Source organism: Glycine soja, chromosome 18 (genome assembly GCF_004193775.1).
Source record: "Glycine soja cultivar W05 chromosome 18, ASM419377v2, whole genome shotgun sequence".
Taxonomy (NCBI): domain Eukaryota; kingdom Viridiplantae; phylum Streptophyta; class Magnoliopsida; order Fabales; family Fabaceae; genus Glycine; species Glycine soja.
This window is the reverse complement of record NC_041019.1, coordinates 494687-517033: the sequence shown is the minus strand read 5'-3', so window position 1 is coordinate 517033 and position 22347 is coordinate 494687. Positions and strand designations below refer to the sequence as shown.

Genomic DNA, 22347 nt, shown 5'->3' with positions numbered 1-22347 from the left:
AATTTCGTACTCTAAGAGTAAAAAAATAATGAAATAAACAGTAAAATGATATAAAATATATATTTTGACACTTTAATTTAAATATTTCATTTTAATTTTATTTCATTCCACCTTATCGAACGAAACTTAAAAATGAGGAAGGTTCAATTTTCTCTAAACTCCTCCGTAGGTAGATAAAAAGAAAAATTAAATCGCTAAGCATTTGCCAAAATTTCTAATCGCTTTTGATTAGATTCACATTCACAATATCCGTTAATTGAGGTCTCCGTGAGCAATTTCAGGAAAGATGATAGCATAAAAAAGTAAATTAAGTGGAGTTGAATGAATCTGGTTTTGAAATTCAAAATCACACAAGCGACGAGGTTATTATCACCCGTGACTCTCACTTCCCCGGAAAGGCCAAGATCTATTGTGATCGAGACACGTGTCCAGCCATATAAGCGAGTAAGCACCCTACAAACAACCTCGCGCGTACGTTTTTCAGCGTGTGAGAAAAGAAGAAGCATTGCAATTTGCAAATTTCGGTGGACAAGAATAAATATTTTATTTTAATTAATTAATTATTAGTATTATTTAATAAACTTCAGTCTGCATTATTATTTATCGACACATCCCTTCGTCCCCATAAAAATAATATTCCATCCTCGTTTGTTTTCGTTTCCCTCTCACTTTTCTCATTGGAGGGAAAACATCCAAAAAAAAATTTCGGACAGAGAAGAATATAGCTTCTTCTTCCACCAGTGAACAAGTCTAGGGTTTTAGTCTCTTCCTTCAGCTTATTTACTGTGAGTTGATTCCTTCTCTTCCTTTTGCTCTTTGATTTGTTTTCTCTGGTTAAAGTAAAAGCCACTGCGAATGCATTGCTTGCGTCAGAGCCCATCGCTTTTGATTTTCATATCAGATATCTATGATTTGAGCTGAGCTTCTTCGGTTAGCGCACGCTCGTGTCTTGTAGTTGTTGTGTGTTAGGGTCTGTTGTGTTTTTAGGGTTTTGGGCGATTTCAATGTGAAGGTTCGGTTTTATCTGTTCCTTGTTCTGTTTGATGCTCAGATTTTGGATACTGATATCGCAATTGATGCCGGGTATTTGATTTGGTGTGCTTGGTAGTTGCGAGATACTTTAATTGAGGGTGTGGAGTTCTGTTGATTCGGTAGCCTCGTGTGAGGAACGTGTGACTAATTCGTTAAACGTTTAGTTAATTATGATATTGTGATGATGTATGAATAGCACTTGAAAATAGATTTGGTTGCTTTGGAACAAATTTTGAGTGTGAACATGTGTTTTTTTTCCTGCTTTTATTCTTTCCGATATTAATTGTGTGAATTATAGTCCTATGCGTCTGATCTAGTTTGAGATGTGAACTTAGAAGTTGGAGCTTTGAAACTTTAAGCTGTTATGAATATTCATTATGTTTTTTTAGCAACATGCGAAAAGCATTGCTTAGTATAGAGTTTTGGATTTGGCAAGGATCTAGCCTTTTAGTTATTACTAAGGTATCTGTTTCCTATGGGCAGGGATCTTTTAAAAAAGCTGTTCCTGGATGCACCGTGTCAGGGTAGTCTCTATGAACCTGTTTTTGCTGCTTTGATTACTCCCACGGAAATTAATCAGCTTGTCAAACATTCTTCTTGAAGTGGACATGCAAACTAAGAAAAAAACCTCTAGGCGAAATGCCAGTCAAGAGTGTGGCAGTCCTAAAGTTTTAAGAGCACCGAGGAAGGTCTCTGAAAATGGTCGAGCTACTGAAAAGAAAGTCAAAGATTTAATAACATCATCTGCTAGAAAGAATAAATCTTGTAAGTACTAGTGATGGTCTGTTCAGTTTTATAAGATAATCTATATCAATTATTTTGAAATGTATGACTCATAACCATGTTGCTCCTTCATATGACCTTTTCTTTATTATTATTTTGAAATTTCCATTATGCATGTATTATGTCCAAATGAATGTGTCTTTCAGCAATTAGAAAACAGTGAAATTAATTGACTTTGCTTTTTTATCGTCTTGGTGTAACTTCAGTTAGCACTCTTGAGAATAAAGCTAGAGAGCCTATCCCTCCTACAGATTTGAATAATGGATATGAGTTTATGGACAGTGGGAATTCCAATGCTTGTTTGGAAAATGATGCAGTTGACGGCATTTCATTAGATTCTATGGTAATTTAACTGGACTGCCTTTTTACTTGTCTTAGTTTGGCTGTTTTACTTTATGCAGGTGTGCATGCTACTACATAAGCTTCTGTTTTGCTCAAAAGCTGTTTTAAATCTTTAAGACTTAAACTGCATAATGACTAAAAACCTCATTTGGCAGAGTACCTGTATCTCGAATATAGTGATTTTAATGATCTCATATACACTGAGCATGTTTAATTTAAATGCTTTCTGAAAATTCAAATGCTGATTTGAAGGGAATTGCCTTGGAACACAGGATATCCTCTTACATATTTTTTTTTTCAATGTTTTGAAATAATACTTCAGGGTTGTAACAATCAAGCTGTTCATCTGGAATCTGGAACTATATTTTCTCCCGGGTTTCACTTGTCCAAAAATTCTGGAGGAGTTGACAAAGGTAAATGACATTGTGTTATTTTAATTTTTCTTAGCTTTGAATTTCTTTCTGTTTGTCCATGAAATCTTCCTAATTTCAATGTGATGATTTTAAATTAATTTTTAATCTTTTTCTTTTGTTTCTCTCTAGTTGATTTTATCAAAATTTTTCAGAATGAAGACCATGAGAGAGTTTCTCCGTGCCAAGAAATAGAGTCACCACAGGAAGATGCAGTAGATGGTCATCTTAGTCAAGACTCTGACACTGCAATGGAGGTAGACATAAACAATTCATCCAACTACTCAAATTCAGGGAGATGTGGCAATCAGATGCTTGCTTTAAGCACAACAAATGTGAATGGTTGCAATTCTGATTATGATGGAAATGGTCTTTCCATGGAAGTTTCTGCCATATATCTTGCCGTGAAAAACTCAAAGCTGGAATGTGTTGACGAGCACAGTCAGAATCCCATGTCTTCTGAAATATGCACAGAGGAGGATGAATTTGAGGATTTTGATGACTTTGACCCATACTTATTTATAAAGACCTTGCCAGACTTGTCAACGGTGGTTCCAACATTTAGACGATTGTTGTTACCCAAGCAGACACGTAGTTGCCCTTCTACTACTCTTGTCCTGGACTTAGATGGTAAGAAAAATCATATTTGTATGCCTAACTGATAAGGTGTTCATCAGAAGGTTTTTTCTTTTTTTTTTTTTGGGGGGGGGGGGGGGGGTTAGATATATGGATGGTCTGTCTGCTGCAACAGAACTGATGCTAGTGTCATGTTCATTTCTGTTTTGATGTCCTCTGTTCCATGTCCTTTTCCCCTCCTTTTTGGGGCATCATTAATTTATTGTGAAGCAGTTTTTTTGTTGGTAAAAAAAAAAACTTTCTAATATTGCTTATTGACATTTTATTAATATGACAGCTATGCTCTCTCTTCTCATACCACTATCATTTATTTTTTGGTTATTTTGTTACTTAGATGGTTTAATTTAATGTCATCACACATCATTGGCTACTATAGTTTCATAGAACCTATATTAAAGTGGTTATGGTGCAATCTTACCTTCTTGTCATGGGTTCTAGTTCACGACTGTACTGCCCTTGGCTAAATTGGTGGTGTCCTGAAATTATCATACTGTCTGAAAATGAATGCTGGAGCCTGGAGGTAGAAACATGTTTTTATAGTGAAAAGTGCTTTAATTCTTCTTCCATGTACCAATCTTCTATTGTTTATAGTTGTTTAACTATTATTTTAGTCTCATTTTGCTTTCCTGTTACGCAAAATAACTAGTGGTCAAAGCTCTTGGTTGAACTGCTCATTTTATACTCTTGTTTTTGACTATGCACTCTGCAGAAACTTTGGTGCATTCTACCCTGGAACATTGTGAGGATGTAGACTTCACTTTTCCTGTTAATTTCAATAGTGAGGAGCACATTGTCTATGTACGCTGCCGCCCTCACCTCAAAGATTTCCTTGAGAGAGTTTCTGGTCTTTTTGAGATTATTATATTTACTGCTAGTCAAAGCATTTATGCCGAGCAACTTCTAAATGTGCTTGATCCAAAGCGGAAGATATTTCGCCACCGTGTATACCGTGAGTCCTGTGTTTATGTGGAGGGGAATTACCTCAAAGATTTAACAGTGCTTGGTCGTGATTTGGCACATGTTATAATAATTGACAATTCCCCACAGGTATGGTTATACGTTCTTTTGTCCAAGAGATCAATATTGCATTTATGGTTACTTTTGTACTGTGCTATACTGCTAGCATTAAAGTTGCATATGGTGATTTGGAAGCCCTCAGAATAATTTATAGATTTTTGTTGTGAAATCTTGCTGAAAAACTTCAACAGTCGCGTCATGATCCCATTTGTTGTGACTGGGATTGTGATGACGTTTACTCTCCGTCATTGAAGATACTCTATATTTTTGTTATTTGTAAAAACATTTCTGTTAGCATAGAATAAAATTAGGAATCACTTGTACTAGTTACATATTTGTTTATTTATAGGAATAAACATAGTTCTTAAAAAATGCCATGCTAAATGTTACTTATCACTTTTTTTGCTGTTAATTTTTTTTTTTGCTTCACCTAGGCATTTGGATTCCAAGTGGATAATGGAATACCAATCGAGAGTTGGTTTGATGATCGTTCAGATCAAGAATTGTTTTTGTTACTTCCGTTCTTGGAGAGCTTGGTTGGTGTTGATGATGTCCGGCCACTAATTGCAAAGAAATTCAACCTGCGGGAGAAAATTGCTGCAGCTGCGCTTCCTCTAAATACAAATAGAAGAGATTTCTTATCCGAATGAATTGTGGGTTATACAATATCGAGGAAAGAAGAGTACTTTGTATGTTATAGCATTCTTAGATTATGATTAAACGTTAGATTATTTCTTTGTTGTGGAAATTGTAATGATATATGTCTACACTGAACCAGCAAAAAAGGAAAGGGGAGAACGAGAGTGTAAGCATGTGTTGAGTGTAGAAACCGTTTATACAAGATGACTTGTGCGGGCGGATACTTGGTTGGTTATTGTCCTGGTAATAAAAGTTCCCCAATTGTTTTTATTTAACCTGTATATCTTTTATTTGTGGGTTCACACTTCACATAACCTATGTATCGAGCTAATGGAGGTTGATCCATTGTCTCTTACGTCTAGATTGGGCTTCCTTTTAGAATATGTAATAATAATTCATCACGAATTGTGCATCCATAACTGTAAGAGCAACTGTACTTCGTTTATGTTTCTTTACAAGAACTTCCTTTTGTATTCCGTATCTCCAGTGAAGTGTTTGTCTCTCCGTCAAAATATGTATGTTATACAATAGAATCGTCCCAATAAAGATAAATGACGCGTTAAAATTGTAGCTTTTCTTGTGACGCGTGTTCAAGTAGGAATAAGTAATAGCTCAACATGCACGGAGCTATGTCAACAAATTTATAAATAATTTGTTTGATTTGAAATCTTGGAGATAAAATTGTCTTGTGAACTCTTTTATTTTTCATTTTATTTCATGCCAATAATTTCTCTATTTTAATTTTTTCTCCTGATTTTTTAATTCCTTTAAATACATGTCTAACTTTGTATTCAATTTATTTTTTCTTTATTCGACTAATTGAGGAGGATAGTAAATAAACATACATTCATTTTTCACTATCCAAATCAATTAATCGAATAAATGCAAGCCATTTTTTTTAAATCACATCCTTTTCTATCATAATAATCATGATAAGTTGAGTAAATGGCATAAAAGCTATTTTCATTACCTTTTTCCCCTTTAAATATGTATAACTAAAAAATTTCATTTTGTTCTTGGAAAATTTACTACTGACGAAGTAAAAAGTACTATTCGTAAATTAAGTTATACTTCTCGGTAATGAACTGTAGTAAAAAAAAAATACAAATATTACCTTCTAATATACATTTTTTTCAAAATTATTTAAAAAAGGCATATGAAACTTTTATGTTTATAAAGCTTTTTGTATGCTTATTTTTTTTAATTGACAATGTTTACATGCTAATCTCTCCACGTAGATTTTGATAAGATTATTACCTATATAACCATCTTGTTTAATTGCAAACATACAAAAGATATTAAGATATATTATAAGTCAAAAAAGTATTCATATAATGTGTTTTCAAGTCTAACATATTGGCATCTTCAAAAAAAAAAAAGTCTAACATATTGCCAGATCAGTCTTCATATGTTACCGCGGGTAGTTTGACGAATAAAAAAAAAATGGAGCAGAACTTGATGAAATGCAAATCAGTCTTGCAGTCCCCCTCCCCCCACCGCGGGTATTAGTCCATGATATTTAATTGCTCTTCTTCATGTCCATCATACATTACTCGAGCAATTAATCCACTAGAAATGCATGCATCAATTAAATGCCACACACATATTCTTTTTCTGAGGCCGCATTTGGGGTTGAGTTGAATTAATCTATTATCTATTGCTTGGACATCTAGTGCAATGCATTGCATAGTCCATGGGGACAACAAGCCTGTGGTCAAATATGACAAGGAATGAAGGATGTTACAGCTTCCAAGAAATTCGGGCCCTAACAAACCAAACGAAAGTAGTGAGCATTCACCTTAGAGTCAATCTGACCCATATTGGAGGTTTTTTATTTTTTATTTTCTGAGTATTTAAATCAAATTCAATCCCATCAAATTAAGATTCTTCATAGACCAATTTAACTCATATCATATAATTTTTTTAACTCAACAAACACCACATAATTAAATTTATTATTATATATAAATTAATTATTAAATACAAAACACATTAATTTTTAATTTATTAAATTATTAAATAAAATCTGACTCAACTTATACCACTCATAATTTTTTTTCTTTTTTAAGTTATTTTTATTTTAGTCTTAATTTTATTTCTATTTTCTCATATTAATACAATATTTTATTTTTATCTAAAATAAAAATATCATATTAATATTGCAATTATTAATTATATTAGTAAAATATTGTCATACTGTAATTTATTTTGAGTATATTTTAATCATTATATACTTTTAAAATTTAAAAAACAAATAAATTATTAGTCTAATTTTTTTACAAAATAATTTTTTTTAAATATTTAAATTTGATTAATCTAACTTAAGGTAATCCATTTATCATTTGATTGATTTAAGCGGAATCTATAAAAAAAATTATACAAACTCAATCCAACTCTACCTGTGAACACTCTTAAACCAAAGCCCACTACACTTTCTCTATTTCTTTTGGCGCCAATTAGCTCACCGAATTTGCGTGACAAAAAATCAAATTCAATAGCGTAACAGAATCTGAAGGAACTTTCCGCACTCACTCACACTAACGGCATTGCCATCGTGCGCGGCCTATAAATACTTTCATCCCCTACCGCTACATTCCTCATTCAATTTTTTTTATATAACGAAGTGAAACACACTCTTCTCTCACTTTGAGTTTGCGACTCTGGAATTCCGCTACAATGGTGAGACCATAAGCCTCTTCGATTCTTCCATTCCTTTCTCTTCTTCCTCTCTCTGAGAGTTTCTTAATTTTCCATTTCGTTCTCTCAGGTCGTTGCACAGAAAGTTAAGGAAGCTGAAATCACCGAGCAGGATTCACTTCTTCTCGTACTTAACTGTCGTTTTGCTTCATGCATTTCTTATATTACACATTTTAATCTAATCTGCCTTAAATCCTATGGATCTGAATATCTGATACTTCTATTTTTGTTCGTTCGAGTTTTCTCTTTGCTCTTCTACTGCTGCACCTCCTGTTGATCATTTATTGCTTTTATGCATTTTAAATTTCTTCTCTAAATTTAGTTTTCAATATTATATAGTCGTTATATTTCTTTCACTTATCAAATTCTACACCTGAGAGGATTTCATTTGCCGATCTATAGAATCTGTCACCGAAGATTTTTGATTCAGTAAAAATAATTTGATTCGTCTTAGACACAGAAACTTGCTATTTAGCTCCGTGTATTATCATTAGGATCAAACCAGATCTGAAACTGAAAGTTGGTTTAGCTTTAATTTCAGCACCTAGTTGCCTTTAATATTTCTGAGAAAATGTAATGTTTGCTATACGAAGTTTAATTTAATCAAAGTCATATGGAGAAATGTTAGTTCACCTGTTACTTCAATTTGAGAGGATTTAGTAAACTAATTCAGAGTCTGAATCACCGTATTTTCATTATCTAATTTGAAATTTCATTTGCAAGACGAGGAACCTGCTCCGAATTGCCATATTCAACATCAGTTATATCAGAGGACTATTTCCTGAGAAGTATTTTAATGATAAGTCTGTTCCCGCGTTAGGTAAAACCTGGTTCTAGTACTCCAGTCATTTTACGTTTTATTTATTTTTTTAACTGAATCTTCTAATATTTATCTCTGAGTGAATTGCATCTAAAACTATATATGCTTTAAATGACAGAGATGAAGATAAAAAAACTTATGCCAGTGGATGCTGAGTCTCGCAGATTGATTGATTGGATGGAGAAAGGCACGATCAAGCTATTGTCTAACTGAACTTCTAGTGGCGATTTTGTGTTGCTTGCGATGCGTTATTTTTTTTTTCTATCCTATTTATTTTGCAGGTGTATACGATGCTTTACAGAAGAAATACCTGAAGACGCTTCTGTTCTGTGTGTGCGAAGCAGTAGACGGACCGATGATTGAGGAATATGCATGTAAGGATTTAACACATCTGCTTGCAATTTTGGTTAGAGGTGTTAATATGCCGGAATTTGGAAACTGTAGTTAAATGAATCCCACGTAACTTATTGTTTTAACAGGAAGAGAATGCCACCTAATTAACACTTTAAGAATGAGTGCTATAATCAAGTGGCAAAATGTGGATTCTATATTCATTTAACTCGAGTCATTTGTGGAGGATTCATAAATGTTAGTTTCATCGTGCAGTTTCATTTAGCTATTCCAATTCTGACAACCAAGAGGTGTCCATGAATATCAACCGCACTGGAAGCAAAAAGAACCGGGGGACCTTCAAGTACAACTCGACTACAGAAATTACTCCCCAGCAGATGAGGTTGATGTTGCAAAAGAGAATATAATTTAGATCTGAAGTGATTTTATCATGTTAACTCACTAACTAAACTACTATTGTTTGTAATTGGTGTAATCTTCAGGAGTTCTGCGTGTAAGATGATCCGAACTCTGGTTCAGTTGATGAGAACTCTGGAGAAAATGCCAGAAGAGGTAAAGAAATTCAAATGCTCTGAATGATAATTTCATAATATTCTCTCTTCAAGTTTAAGTAATCATTACAAACTCTGATTTCTGCATTCTTTCCCTAGCGCACTATTCTGATGAAGCTCCTCTACTATGATGATGTGACGGTATGTTCTTTAACATGAATAGCAAATCTCGGCTCCTTTTATCCTTTCTATGAATTTCTGCATTGCCCAGACTTGAAATGCATACTTTGCTATGCAACTGGTGACTATTTTAGCATTCTGTTATGCCCAAGCAAAGGGCTGACTTATATACAGGGTGATTTGACAATATAATTGTTTTATCCTGCAGCCAGCTGATTATGAGCCTCCTTTCTTCAAGGGATGCACTGATGAAGAAGCTTATCATCCATGGGAGAAGAATCCATTGAAAATGGAGGTTGGGAATGTAAACAGCAAGCACTTTGTGTTAGCTCTGAAGGTAATGGAAGGATATCGTGTTCACAGCTATGCTTTAAATCTATTTCTTATCTTTTCTTATTCAATTTTATAGGTGAAGAGTGTGCTCGATCCTTGTGAGGATGATAATGAGGGAATCCAAGACGATTTGAGCGCTGGAGATGATTCCATGCAACAGAATGAGTATTATGATACTGACAGTGAGGTAAACGAGGATGTTGCTTGATGTGGCTATTGCTATTAAGATTTTAGTGAGGAAACTGACTGACTTGCCATTGATATAATCGTGTTACTTAAATTTAGCATTTCACCATTTTCAGGTTGATCTTACTCAAGGGAATCGATATATAGTTGCTCCAATACGTAACTAGAATCTTTTTTTTTTTTTTTTTTATTGCACATCTCCATTTTCTCCATTACTTTCTTTTAATATGTAAACAATGACAGATAAAGAGCAAGAGCAGGAAGAAAATGGCATGATTGATGAAGGTAAATTATGTCTTTTTGCTTTCTTTGAGAAAAGTATGTGTGTACACGATGTATTTATATAAATTCAACCCACCAGAGGAATCATATTTTCCGTATTCTTATTGGCTCCACACAGTTATTTTTTCTGGTTCTTTAAAATTGCTAATTCAGTTCCTAACCTATATAACTCAGAATATTTAATGATCTATGTTTTGTTCAGACAATACCCAGGACCCGGTGGAAGATGAGCAACAACTGGTCCGGGTCAAGGAGTGGATCAACTGTTGTCACCGTGACACCATCGAGCTTAATGACGTTCTATCGAATTTTCCAGACATCTCCGTGGTACTTATTTTTTCCTTGACACTTTTATTCATATGACTTTTTTGTTTAGCCATTATGATCTAACCTCAATTTCAGTTTCTTTTCTCATCTTTTGCCAAATATAATTTCAGTTGAATTGTTTTACTTGCAGGTTCTAACAGAAGGTATGAAGGTTATTATAATGTTCAAGCTATTCTGCAGATTTTATCACTTACAAACTTTATTTCTCTTTCGCCTGATTTTGCTTGGTTCTTCAGAGATCATGGAGAAGCTTGTTGAGGAAGGTGTGCTATCAAAGACAGGGAAGGAAACCTACGCCATTAACAAGGACAAGGTTGATTTTTTTCTAAATTGACACTAACCCTTTTCCTTGGTTCTAGTAGTGTTGGAGTACAAGTGTGAAGTAAAGTTCTATATCGGATATGAATGGGAAGGTTGAACACCACATAAGTGAAAAAAAAAGACTTATAAATCTAAACTTTAAGATTTTGGGTTAAAGTATTATGTCAGGTTCACTTATATGGTTGTTTATGACCCATTGGTGTAAATCTTTTAAGTATTTATTCCTTTGATTTTGCAACAAGTAATCTTTTTCTTTTTTTTCCCTTACTGATGAAATTGCAATGTCAGAAACTAGAATATGAGTTCCCCGTTGTGAAAGAAGAAATTGACGGTCAAATTCCTCAAGCCTTTGACAGAGGTTTGCAGTTTGAAGATCGCATATACATGAAAGTGAGTTTTATTTTTCCTTTTTTTTTGGTGTTATCTATGAGGTTCTTTGTCCCTTTGCAGACTTGTAATATATGTCACGTTTGTTCACAATGAGTGCTCTACAGCTCAAGTATAAAAGTGATGTTTCTTGTGCCTAATTGCACTCGTAATACCGATTTGAAATGAATTGTGCAATGAAGTCAAAGATTTGTGCAAGATGCTGCTAATATTTAATACCGTATCATATAAAAAACTAAAGACGTTACTTAGAGTGAATTATCTCTATCTTTGAAAACACCATGCGAATCTAAAGAGTGGGCGTACATGACATATGATCATGGATCTCTAAAATTATTGACTGATGATAGGAGATGTTTAGTTATATGAAACAGTGGTAATACGTTTACGTTATATTATATCCTAACTTGGTAGTAAATATTGCAGGCTCTCTATCATGTTCTTCCAATGACACACGTTTCACTCACTAAGCTTCAAAGCTTGCTTGAGGGAGAAGTAAACCAGACAGCAGGACGAAAGATACTAGATAAAATGGTGCGGGATGGGTTTGTTGAACCCAAAGGAAGCAAAAGATTAGGTATCAAATTAAGTGCGTGTTTTGTTCTGCATTTGTTACATGATAAGTGCGTATTTGACATCTTCCTAACTTCTGCATTAAACGATAATTTGAATATTTGATGTGATTTAGGTGCGTTCTAATTGTGGAACCAAACACACACTAACAAATCCTTCTCTTTTCTCTTTCTGTTTTTTCCTGGTTACTTTCTATGCCTGCTGTACGTCAGGGAAACGTGTTATCCATTCTGAGTTAACTGAAAGAAAATTCATTGAAGTCCAGAAAGCTCTAAGTGCTACTGAAGCTATGGTAAAATAACTACCCAGTATTTGGGGTTCATATCACCACTTATTTTAATGCATATTTAGTTGTTTACCAATTTCACGTTTCCAAATTTCACAGGATGTTGATCACTGTGAACCAAACAGCAAGTTCAAAAAAACTGGTTTCCATTTAAATGGTGATGGATTAAGGCAGTTTGTATTCAGTATTTCAAATCTACAGCTTTTCGATATTGGTACTTGGTCAACTTACAACTATCTTATGCTTTCTTGTTAATCAGGAAGCAACTATGACGTGTCTACATGTGGGGTTCTCCACTCCATTGGATCAGATTTAACAAGAATGAAAGTGACATCTGAGACAAACTATAGTGACTCCGGGAGTGGACAGAAAACTATAAAGGCAAAAGAGCCCGGGAACACCCCCATAAGCAGGGTTGAGACTAGTTACATTGATCAAATTTCCAGTTTCTATATAGTCGATTGTTTTGCATATATGATGTGATTTATTTTGAAATTGTACAGCCAGTTATCTCAAGAGAGAGTTTTGCGCAAGGCAAAGAGAATGGCAGAACAAATGGAATTGAAAATCAAGGGGACGAAGCTGATACAATTATATGCAGCAAGTCTTCCCAAGACAAACGACCAAGGAAAACTAGCGCGGTATGTTGTGGCTTCTTTATTCCTCATAGTGATATTTTCTTTGTTTAATCCTTTGTATGGTTAGAAAAGAAAAGAGAGGAAATGATGGAAAATTTTTGAAAATTAACGCGAGTCTCATATCTTTATCTTTTTATTTGAATTTAAATATTTTGTTTCTTTTCTTTTTTACACCATCAAACTCACCTTGGTGTTATTAAAAAGCCTTCAAGTAATTTGGACGTGCCTGTAATCTGAAAGCATTTTTCTTCTTTTGTAGGTGAAGGAGCCTATCAATCAAAATATGAAGCGCCAGAGATCTGAGGCTCAGTAAGCCTGAATTCAGATCCCTGAAATATGTCCGGATGATATAGTAACAAAATCTGACTTGTAAACGCCTTAAACACTATCATATGTGGCGTATAAGACAAGCATATAGTAGTAGTAGAGATAATGACTTGGTAGAAATCCCTGTGGTCTGCTTTTCTAGCCGACTTTTTTTTTATATATATATTGGCTCACGTCAAATATTGCTGTTAGATTAAGGATAGATGAATCATTTTACAGATTTTATTAGAAGCACTTAATTAATACTCGTTATTTTTTTTGTTATTATATATTATTTTACTTATTATATTCTTTTTTTTTTCCTAACTATGTGTCAAACAGATGAGAGGTTTCCACGAGTTATTTTTTCGCTTTTGCTACTTTTTTATAACTTTTTTCAATTTTTTTAGTTGATAAAAGTTGTCCCACGGCCTCAGATTCATTCCATTTCATTACGATGACCCACGCTTTGTCATATATTATATTTCCTTACTAAATACTACTGATCATTTTTAACTAGAAAAAATTAAATTCATTGGAATCTCACAAAGGTATGATTGTCACAGTGACCCCATAAGAACTTAAAATTGACTTCCACTAAATTCAGATTAAAAAAATACAATTTGGCACAGTGAGTTACAACTTATAATATGTAATTTGATTACCGATTATTATAACATGTGACATATCCTGTAATCTGCATTCACCTTATATATATAACAGTTCGATGCAAACCTGCTAAGTTTTGTAAGCAAAACAGATTTATAACAAAACAAATTCATTCTAGAACATATTTCCTTTTTTTATTTTTTTTTTTTAAAAAGAGATTAATAACACTTTTTTTGGGTTGCCAATAGAAGCTGGGGCATAACAGTGATTTATGAATATACTTGATCCGATAAAAAAAATCAAATTATTTAACTTTCTTATGACTTTACAGATTTTCAAGTTAATTAAATTTAATGTTTCAAAATGTTCACATTCCACAGATTTGTGATCTGTGAATCCAGGTCGCTCCACTCAGAAGAAGGTTCTCGATTTTCGAGAAACCGCCACGTGGCTTCTGGAAATAGCTAGTTTGAACTAGAAAGATCCCAAGAAGTCGGTCCGAACGTGGACCCCACCCCTTCCTTCCTAGACGAACACAGAAACGTGTGTTTTAGATTCTAATTGTGCCGTGGTATGAAATTTAGATGCGAATAAATATACCCTGTCCTGTGCCGTGACATCTTTAAGCCAATTGCAATCAAACAAAGTTTCAGTTTTTGGTGTTCCATTTTTCTTCCTCCATCTTTATCTTAAACATAACTTGAACTCTCCATTCCTTAAATTTTAGCTACGAGCTAGTTCCGACACAGACAAAGCAATGGCAAAGACCGAGGTTGCTTGGCATAATTTATATACAGTATTTGGTTTTTCTTAAAATTCCTTCTTTGATTGTTCTTTTATTTTTTCTCTCTCTTTTCCCATGGAGGTGGAGAGTGTAATTTATTGAACTAAAAAAGTAACTTGTGATTCAACTTTATGCCTTCAGTTAGAGGTGACTGTTGAGAGCAAGAACAAAGACCTCAAGCACCTGGGGTTTGTGAGGATTGCTGCTATTCAAACATTTGTGATTGTGTCAAATCTGTATGAGTACGCAAAGCAGAATTCTGGGCCTTTGAGATCCGTTGTAGGAACGGTTGAGAACACTGTAACCACCATTCTCGGTCCTGTCTGCAACAAATTCAAGGACGTCCCTGATGATGTCCTTGTTTTTGTTGACAAAAAGGTAAAACAAATTCTTCCTTTACCTCTTGATCATTTCTACATCCATGTGTTTAAATAAAAAATCGGTCTTTTATTTGTATGGTTTTTGTAATTCTTTCTGGTTTCAAACGTGGATCTGATAAAATAGGTGACGGCAAAAAGGTTGTTGATGATTCATACTCAGCTTGTATTCAAGAATTGTCTTGTTACTTTTTGTGTTGATCGTTTTATATAAACTCAGATCAAGATCTGTTTCTTGAATAGCTAATAAGGAAATGGTTGCCACAGACAAAAGGTATATTGTATTTGTGGTTAAATATTCCCTTACAAAGCTAACACCTACACAAAAATGCTTAAAATCAATAAATTCTTTTGGTTGGCCAACTTTTTTATTTTAACGATACTTCCTTGATTCACTTGCCTGCGGTTGTAAGATCGACTTAATGATTCTGGAAAGGTTTAACCCTTCATAAGTTGCTGTTTTTTCATTACCCTACTATTTTTTTGGTTTGAATTGACCCTTGATTCTTAAGGGAGCCTCTTATTTAAGTGTCCTTTGTACCTTGTGTGCTTGAAAGTCCATGTTAAGGTTTGAAGGGGCATTGTTATTTTATTAAACGATTTTTGGCTAAACTTATTAGCATATGATTTGGGCAGGTGGATGAAGCTTCCCACAAGTTCGATGAGCACGCTCCTCCTTTTGCTAAACACATTGCGGATCAAGCCAAGGGTGTGATTCAGAAAGTGACTTGTGAGGCAGGGAAAGTAGCAAGTGAAGCACAATCTGGGGGGCCAAGAGCAGCTGTTCATTATGTTGCTACAGAATCAAAGCATTTTGTGTTGATAAATTCAGTAAAGTTGTGGAATGGACTCAACCACTATCCACCATTCCATGCACTGTCAGAGATGGCAATTCCCACTGTTGCTCACTGGTCAGAGAAGTACAACCATGTGATCAAGGCCATGACTCAAAAGGGTTACAGTTTCGTTGGGTATCTACCTTTGATTCCCATTGAAGAGATAGCCAAGGCATTCAAGCAGGGAGAGGCTAACTTGAAAGGAGATAATGCAGCCTCTGAGGAACAGAGATCAGAATCATCTGATTCTGATTAAATTGAGCTTTACTTCTTCAAAAAATTTGCTTTTGAGTGACCTTGTTTTGTGGGTTGTGACATTGTGGGGCATGTTGTGGTTGTGACTAGAAAAACTTTTAAGTTAGTAAAGACTTGGCAAGACTGTGTAACTAATCCATGTAGAAAATAGGGTTTATGTAAATGAATGGTGCGGATGATAATGCTCATAAAGGTTGCTTCCTCCTTTTATATGCATATAATATAATAATATTGCTCAGTGCTCTTTATTGTGACGACATTTGGCGGTTGCAAACCTTATAAGCACACTACTGGGTATTGCTTCTATAGGCTCTTCACTATGATTTCTTTATGAATGGACCCGCAAAAATTGACAGAAAACTCGAGAGCTTATCGTTCTACAAGCACAATATTTGGTATTGCTTCTATCATCTTGTGTCTACCCACTGAAACCATACAGTGGATGTTAGTTTTTCAGTTCCAAACGAACAATTGGAGTAAAATGAAGTTTATAAAAGCATCCAGATTTTTTCTTTCACAAAACTGAATTTGTGATTATTAAATTTACTTAGAGTGGATGTTAGTTTTTCAGTTCCAAATGAACAATTGGAGTAAAATGAAGTTTATAAAAAACATTCAAATTTTTTATTTCACAAAACTGAATTTGTGATTATTAAATCTACTTCGGGATTCGTACATCGCATTTTGAATCGCATAGTTGTTCCCAGTCTATAGCATATTATTCCTGAACGATCCATAGAAAACCAGTGTCTGCATATGCTATATTATCTCCCTTGAGGCCTGAACGATTAATAATAGAAGCTAACTAGCGTCTGCATTAATTCTGCAACTTGTGTCTAGATACAATAGGTTCTACGGAGTTCTCTCATTCACGTGATCAACGAAGAATTTCCCCCCTACAGTATTATGAAGTTTGATTATCTCATGTGGTATGTTTAAATTTCATTTTTATTGATGTGTAACAGAAAATGAATTCTTCTCACGCACTCAAGGAAAAATATGGTATTATGATTTTAATAAGCATATGACATCTATAATCTATAATGTTCAAATTTAGTAATCTTTATGTGTGAAACTCTTGTTTCCTTATTTATTTTTTCGAGGATTCATCTTATTAGTGTTGAAATTGCTGTGATTATTGTTATCTTCGCCTCTATCACTTCCTCCATCTCTACTTTATTCCTCTCATTGCCTTCGTCACTGTAATTGTCTCTGCATCAATTTTTTTCTACCTTCAATGCTATCTTCCTTTTCTTGATTGTAACTCATTAATTGAAAGCTGACCAGTATGATCAGATTTTTCTGTAAACATTGTTGAATATAGTCTGGCTGTCAATATTTTCTGATATTTGTTCATATTTTGTTTCGTCCTCCTTTTTAGGTGATAATATTTAGAGTTTATGTCATCTGCATGTTGCACACACTAATTTGGTGGAATTCTTCTAGTATGTATTAGCCTATATAAAGGCTTCTGTCGCCATGAAAAAATTAGAGGAAAAAAGTTATATATATATATATATATATATATATATATATATATATATGCAAAGATATATGTGAAGACATCTTTGCATATATCAAATTAACTTTATATATGCAGATATCAAAGATAAGAAGCAGGGGAGACTGAGAGAGAGATAAGTGAAGATGCTCATAAAAAGGGAAACATTCTAATTTAAAGAGATAAAAAAAAACCCTCGATTTTTGTCCCTCTCATAATCGAAAACCGTCCATTCTTTCTATTATTTAACGTTTTTCAACATGTGCAAATAAATATACATTAAAAAATTGTTTAAAATAGGATGAAGTAAAGTAAAATTAGATAAAATGCATTTCATTTCATTATATTCCATTTAAATTTCCTCCACCAATTTGAGGAATATAAAATGAAATCATTATTTTGGGTGAACTATAATTTTGGTGCTTTATTAGGGATCAATAAGTATAAACCAGAACATAAAAAAATTCTCAAAAGATAACCATCATTCAACGACTATTCCTAATTTTTACCGGTTCATATTTTAATATTTTAGAACATGTTCTTATATCAAATACAATTTATTTTTGGTGGAGGAAGATAATATCAGATTACCATTTTAGTATAAAAACATCAAATAATCCCAAAAGTGATAAATTCTTAGAAAGCATGAAGACCGAGAATCATAAACACAAAAACTAAAGAAATATAATTTTTGAAATTTTGTTTGTTGTTTCACCAATATTTATTGGTGGCTCTTTTGTGGATGATGTTTTCATTGGTATAATGACTTGTTACGGGGGTTGTGTTGATCGGCAACTACTTCTAACAAGATTCTAATTTTTGTTCTATATTCTCTTATCATTGCTTCTTTTAATCCCTCTCAATTTTTGCCTTTCTGCTTTGTTAACTAGTTAATTTCAAGAATCCCTCTAGTCCCCCAATTTTCACTTCTTAACGATGATTGCTTACTCGTTTAAGGGGAGGGAATGAAACAAGACAGGAATTGTGTGTGGCAAACAAATGAGGGGAGGGATTAAAATAAGAGAAAGGAATAAAACTTCTATACAAATTGAAATTTCTACAGTTAAATTTAGAGTTAAAAAGGTAGAGTTCAAATCTTGATGGATCTAAAATAAGACAAAACAAGCCATGTTTAAAGTGTTGCTATAGAGGAAAATGGACGAAAAAAAAGTATTTCAAGGACAAAAAAGTGCCACGATCTAATGTAGCATTGTATGTGGCACCTAATGAACTATGCCAATTTTTCGATTAGCATTAACTGGCTTTAGTTAACATGTTGACTAAAATGACCGACAAATTAAAGGCTTGGGAACCTTTTAGCCCCAATTTATTTCTTTTAATAGTTAAAATGATTGAGCTACAACTTTTCGAATACCAAATTGACCATTCACTCTTTATTTTTTAATCCCGTTCCATTGTAAATATTCAAACAATTAAATGAGAAATTCCTTTCATTTTATTTCAACTACTTCATCTGGTTCCTACATTCATTCAGGCTTCATCTCATTCCATTCTATTTTACTTATATTAGATATCCAAGCATAGTCTTACAATAAAATAAAATTGAAAATAAATAAATCAGGGTATACAAATAGAATTAACAGTATGGAATTCCGATAGTGGGCCTAATATGACTGGGCTTGGACCACCCACCGATATCTGTAGTGTTTAAATGCAACTGAATATTAATAATGAGCCTCGCTGAAAGAATAAGTGCGCTCCCACCACACACTCACTTTCATCTTTAAATTATTTTTTCCACTATCGGAGATAACAATCTTCAATTGTCATAAATAGATTTTTTTTTTATCCAATGTGCATCAAATACTGTATATGAAAAGTTACACAACCCGCACCTCAACTTGCAAAATTGCATCAACATCTCTTTCTAATATTTTCTTTTTCACTTGTTTTCTCATCCGTCCTTGATAACCAAATATCTCTTATCTCTTTGACCACAAAATAGTTGGACATAATTAATGCTGGTTGAAAACGGGTCTTGGGGGATGCAAGCAGCTAAAATGATGGGAAAATATCAAATATGTTCGGGCATAATTAAGTTTATATCTTTACAGTTGTCTCTATTTTAATTAAGTTTTCGTACACGAACAAATTATAAGTTTAATGTTTACATATGCATCACCTTAAAAAAAATAAAAAATCATAAGCATGTTTACCAAAGTTCTGGTATTTATTGCTAACACAAGAGAAACTCCTACAGAACTTTCTAACGGTGATATACTATAAAATTTTGTACAGAGACTAAAACAGGTTTATCATAGAATGACTAAAATTTAAAGTGAATAATACTAGTAGTTCTTTTTTATCTGGAGAGAATTTGGTCCTTTGTTAGAAAATTATAATGATAATGTCAAACAATTGTTACATGTTGGAATACCAGCCAAGGGGGGAAATATTATTTATGACCAAATCAAATTAAGATAAGAATACATTTTATATGTAGAAAAGTGACTCTATGATTCCAAATGAGATTATTAATATTCCAACACTCTTTACTTTCCGGTTAACACTTTCCTGGACATTCTTTTCTGTATGCAATTATATAAGAATATCTCCTAAAGAAGATTGGTCACTCTTTTAACCACCTCGTGAAAAATAATTATCCACCAAAGAATCGGCGCCATCAAGTGTTGACACTTTTTTTTGCCAGTTGTCATCATCACTTTGATGACTCGTGGATATCGGTGTCTCAAGGGAGGCAAGATTGTAAAACCCAACTCAACATGTCGTATCCTTTTCCATTCTTGTTTTGTGCAATGCAACCCTTTTTTTAGTCTTTACCTTTGTCTCAGCCGCATAGCCCAGTAAAAAAAACACATATGCAGATCACAACACGTGTCAACTAAACAATGCTTGAATCCTATCAATAACAAAAGAATTTTCAAAAGGCTTGTAACAGTTTTATTTCAAACGTCAGAAAAATAAATAACCTCCCATACTTTCAATGCAGCTCCTCATTGTATCCTTGAAATTTATATCAATGGAAAGGATCTGATTTAGTTGGGTGTCAGAAAAAAATAAAAAAACCTCCCAACATTTGAAGTTCAATGAGTTGGCAAATTCTGCACTATACTTATAATATTATCAAGCAAATAAAAAGTAATTAAATAAATTGGAAGTACAAACATAAAAAGTTCATACACTATAATTTACCAGAATTAACAATTAATCAAGGATGATAGTTGCTCTATAACAAAAACTATCTCCTTCATTTTGTTTTTCAGGAGAATTCATTTACGGTTCTATACAACAGTAACAGAAAAAGTAAAAGGAACAGAGGTCGAAGCAAAACCCTGTCATTGAAGTTTGCACTTCGCATAACCACGGCAAAAAATGAGATTTTTTTCTTTTACCCCATGTAAAAAATAAATTCATACCCGTTGAAACTTCCAAGCAGACTTCATTTACCGTTAACGTTTGTAAAAATAGTCTAGTCTTCTAACTATTAACCATCATTACCCCGTCATCTCCGCCGCCGTCATTCTCACCGGCGACGCCTTCGCCGTCGTCATCGAGCCACCTCTCAACGGTAGCACATTCCGCCTTGTGCCGGAACTTCCAATCAAGCGCCTGACAAGCGCGTGAGCAATAATTCACCAAACCGCAAACCGAACACCTTCGAAACTCGTGCCTCCTTGTCTCGGGTCGCCCGCAACCCGAATGAGAACAAAGCCTCATATCCGGACCCGGAAACCCGCCCCGGATATCAAACCACTCCGACATAAACTGACTCGCCGGGTGAGCATCCGGCGCCGGAACATTGCACCCGTAATCACTCATCAACGGGCAACCCGACCGGAGCCGCGGGTGGGTGACAGGGTGGTGGCTCCAGGTCAGCCAGGGGCGCTTGGTATTCCCGGCGGAGAGCACGGCGGCGAGTTCACGAGCGTTTGCTTGCACCAAAAACCGTCGTCCCTCCGTTACGTTTAGCTTAACGCCGTAACCGTCTTGCAAGCAATGACCAAGCTCACGCAGCGCGTCGATATGACCGAGGAACGCAGCGCGTGCGCAAAGCGCCACACCCGCTCGAAGGTCCTTGTCGTTTTTGGTGCCGCCGCTTCCGTTGAACTGTATCACCGCGAGCGAGTACAGCGCCGGCGCGTGAGAATTCATCGCCGCCTTCGCCATCAGCGACGCGCCGCTCCCTCTGTTTTGCAAGCAGTAAAACCGAATCTGCAAACAAATAATAATAGCCCCAAGAGGCAAAGACTCAAACTTTTGGTCAACATTTAAAAAAGATAATATTATTTCAACAAAAAAAAAAAAGTGAGATTAAGTAACTCCTATTAACTAACCATGCCGAGAGTGTAACAGGCTTCAATGTTTCCGGCATCTGCACAATGTTTGAGGAAACGGTGAAGAGAGTCGCACCAGTTTTTGGCTTTGACTGAGAATGTTTTGTGGGAAGCTTTTGATAACACAAGAGAGTGAAGGCCTAAGGAGTTTAGTCTCTTGCACCTGTTCAGTTTCAACAAATCATTCAATCAACCAAAAACATAAAAATAATGGTTTTTTTAGGAGATTGAGAAAGGTGCATACGTTATTAAGACACTAATGAAATCGGAGGGGGAAGTTGCGGTGGAGCTGAGCTTGCAGAGGATAGAGAGGACAAGGTCGTCGGGGAGAGAGTCGAAGAAGTCGTCGGAGGTTTTGTCCGGCGAAGTCTTTTGTCTTTTCCGGCAGGACATGGTTGAAACTGGAAGTGGAGGATAAGAGAGGCGTCTCGTCGTTGCCTAAGTTAAACCTCTTGGGTCTATTTATGTGGCTTTGTCTACAACTAAAATAGGTGTGTTGTGTAATGGAACTTGAAACTTGGAACTTGGAACTTGGAACTTTGAACTTTGAAGTGAGTGAGTGAGAGAGAGAGAATAAGAAGGGTAAACGCAAAGTGGCAAGTTACATAGATAGGAGAGCAGAGGGTAATGAA

The 22347-nt window shown here is 34.7% G+C and overlaps 4 protein-coding genes across 6 annotated transcripts; 3 read left to right on the top strand and 1 right to left on the bottom strand.

Moving 5' to 3' along the window:
- The first annotated feature begins 624 nt into the window (after positions 1–624).
- On the top strand, positions 625–5220 carry LOC114394636 (CTD small phosphatase-like protein 2). Of its 2 annotated transcripts, none has more exons than XM_028356289.1 (7): positions 625–785; positions 1602–1797; positions 2022–2158; positions 2480–2570; positions 2700–3197; positions 3913–4250; positions 4655–5220. In XM_028356289.1, the coding sequence occupies exons 2-7, from the start codon at positions 1641–1643 to the stop codon at positions 4868–4870; spliced, it is 1437 nt and encodes a 478-aa protein (XP_028212090.1). In that variant the 5' UTR covers positions 625–785; positions 1602–1640; the 3' UTR covers positions 4871–5220. The 2 variants fall into 2 exon arrangements, with proteins under 2 accessions (XP_028212090.1, XP_028212089.1); XM_028356288.1 differs by having other exon boundaries at positions 1516–1797.
- Positions 5221–7406: 2186 nt separating this feature from the next.
- Positions 7407–13342, top strand: LOC114394638 (meiosis-specific protein ASY1). Its single transcript, XM_028356292.1, has 22 exons — positions 7407–7538; positions 7627–7683; positions 8280–8376; positions 8495–8563; positions 8658–8750; positions 8983–9109; positions 9210–9279; positions 9378–9419; positions 9607–9735; positions 9808–9918; positions 10034–10076; positions 10161–10202; positions 10402–10526; positions 10657–10669; positions 10763–10839; positions 11136–11237; positions 11661–11811; positions 12020–12099; positions 12193–12250; positions 12353–12507; positions 12597–12734; positions 12991–13342. The coding sequence occupies exons 1-22, from the start codon at positions 7536–7538 to the stop codon at positions 13042–13044; spliced, it is 1836 nt and encodes a 611-aa protein (XP_028212093.1). The 5' UTR covers positions 7407–7535; the 3' UTR covers positions 13045–13342.
- Positions 13343–14209: 867 nt separating this feature from the next.
- LOC114394637 (REF/SRPP-like protein At1g67360) lies at positions 14210–16157 on the top strand. Of its 2 annotated transcripts, none has more exons than XM_028356290.1 (3): positions 14210–14442; positions 14572–14808; positions 15444–16157. In XM_028356290.1, exons 1-3 carry the CDS (start codon positions 14404–14406, stop codon positions 15897–15899), a joined length of 732 nt encoding a protein of 243 aa, XP_028212091.1. In that variant the 5' UTR covers positions 14210–14403; the 3' UTR covers positions 15900–16157. The 2 variants fall into 2 exon arrangements, with proteins under 2 accessions (XP_028212091.1, XP_028212092.1); XM_028356291.1 differs by having other exon boundaries at positions 14214–14418.
- Positions 16158–20501: 4344 nt separating this feature from the next.
- LOC114397532 (F-box protein At1g67340-like) lies at positions 20502–22347 on the bottom strand. The gene is made up of 3 exons (XM_028359603.1): positions 21960–22347; positions 21716–21878; positions 20502–21593 (listed from the first exon to the last, which is right to left on the bottom strand). Exons 1-3 carry the CDS (start codon positions 22106–22108, stop codon positions 20859–20861), a joined length of 1047 nt encoding a protein of 348 aa, XP_028215404.1. The 5' UTR covers positions 22109–22347; the 3' UTR covers positions 20502–20858.

Coding starts and splice junctions, on each gene's coding strand:
- LOC114394637 (XM_028356290.1), top strand. CDS start 14,404: ATGGCAAAGACCGAGGTTGCTTGGCATAATTTATATACA. Junction 14,443..14,571: donor CTTGGCATAATTTATATACA/GTATTTGGTTTT, acceptor TTATGCCTTCAG/TTAGAGGTGACTGTTGAGAG. Junction 14,809..15,443: donor TTGTTTTTGTTGACAAAAAG/GTAAAACAAATT, acceptor TGATTTGGGCAG/GTGGATGAAGCTTCCCACAA.
- LOC114397532 (XM_028359603.1), bottom strand. CDS start 22,108: ATGTCCTGCCGGAAAAGACAAAAGACTTCGCCGGACAAAACCTCCGAC. Junction 21,879..21,959: donor TTCATTAGTGTCTTAATAAC/GTATGCACCTTT, acceptor GAAACTGAACAG/GTGCAAGAGACTAAACTCCT. Junction 21,594..21,715: donor CCTGTTACACTCTCGGCATG/GTTAGTTAATAG, acceptor ATTTGTTTGCAG/ATTCGGTTTTACTGCTTGCA.
- LOC114394636 (XM_028356289.1), top strand. CDS start 1,641: ATGCAAACTAAGAAAAAAACCTCTAGGCGAAATGCCAGTCAAGAGTGT. Junction 2,159..2,479: donor GCATTTCATTAGATTCTATG/GTAATTTAACTG, acceptor ATAATACTTCAG/GGTTGTAACAATCAAGCTGT. Junction 3,198..3,912: donor TCTTGTCCTGGACTTAGATG/GTAAGAAAAATC, acceptor TGCACTCTGCAG/AAACTTTGGTGCATTCTACC.
- LOC114394638 (XM_028356292.1), top strand. Junction 10,840..11,135: donor ACGCCATTAACAAGGACAAG/GTTGATTTTTTT, acceptor TTGCAATGTCAG/AAACTAGAATATGAGTTCCC. Junction 12,251..12,352: donor AACTGGTTTCCATTTAAATG/GTGATGGATTAA, acceptor CTTGTTAATCAG/GAAGCAACTATGACGTGTCT.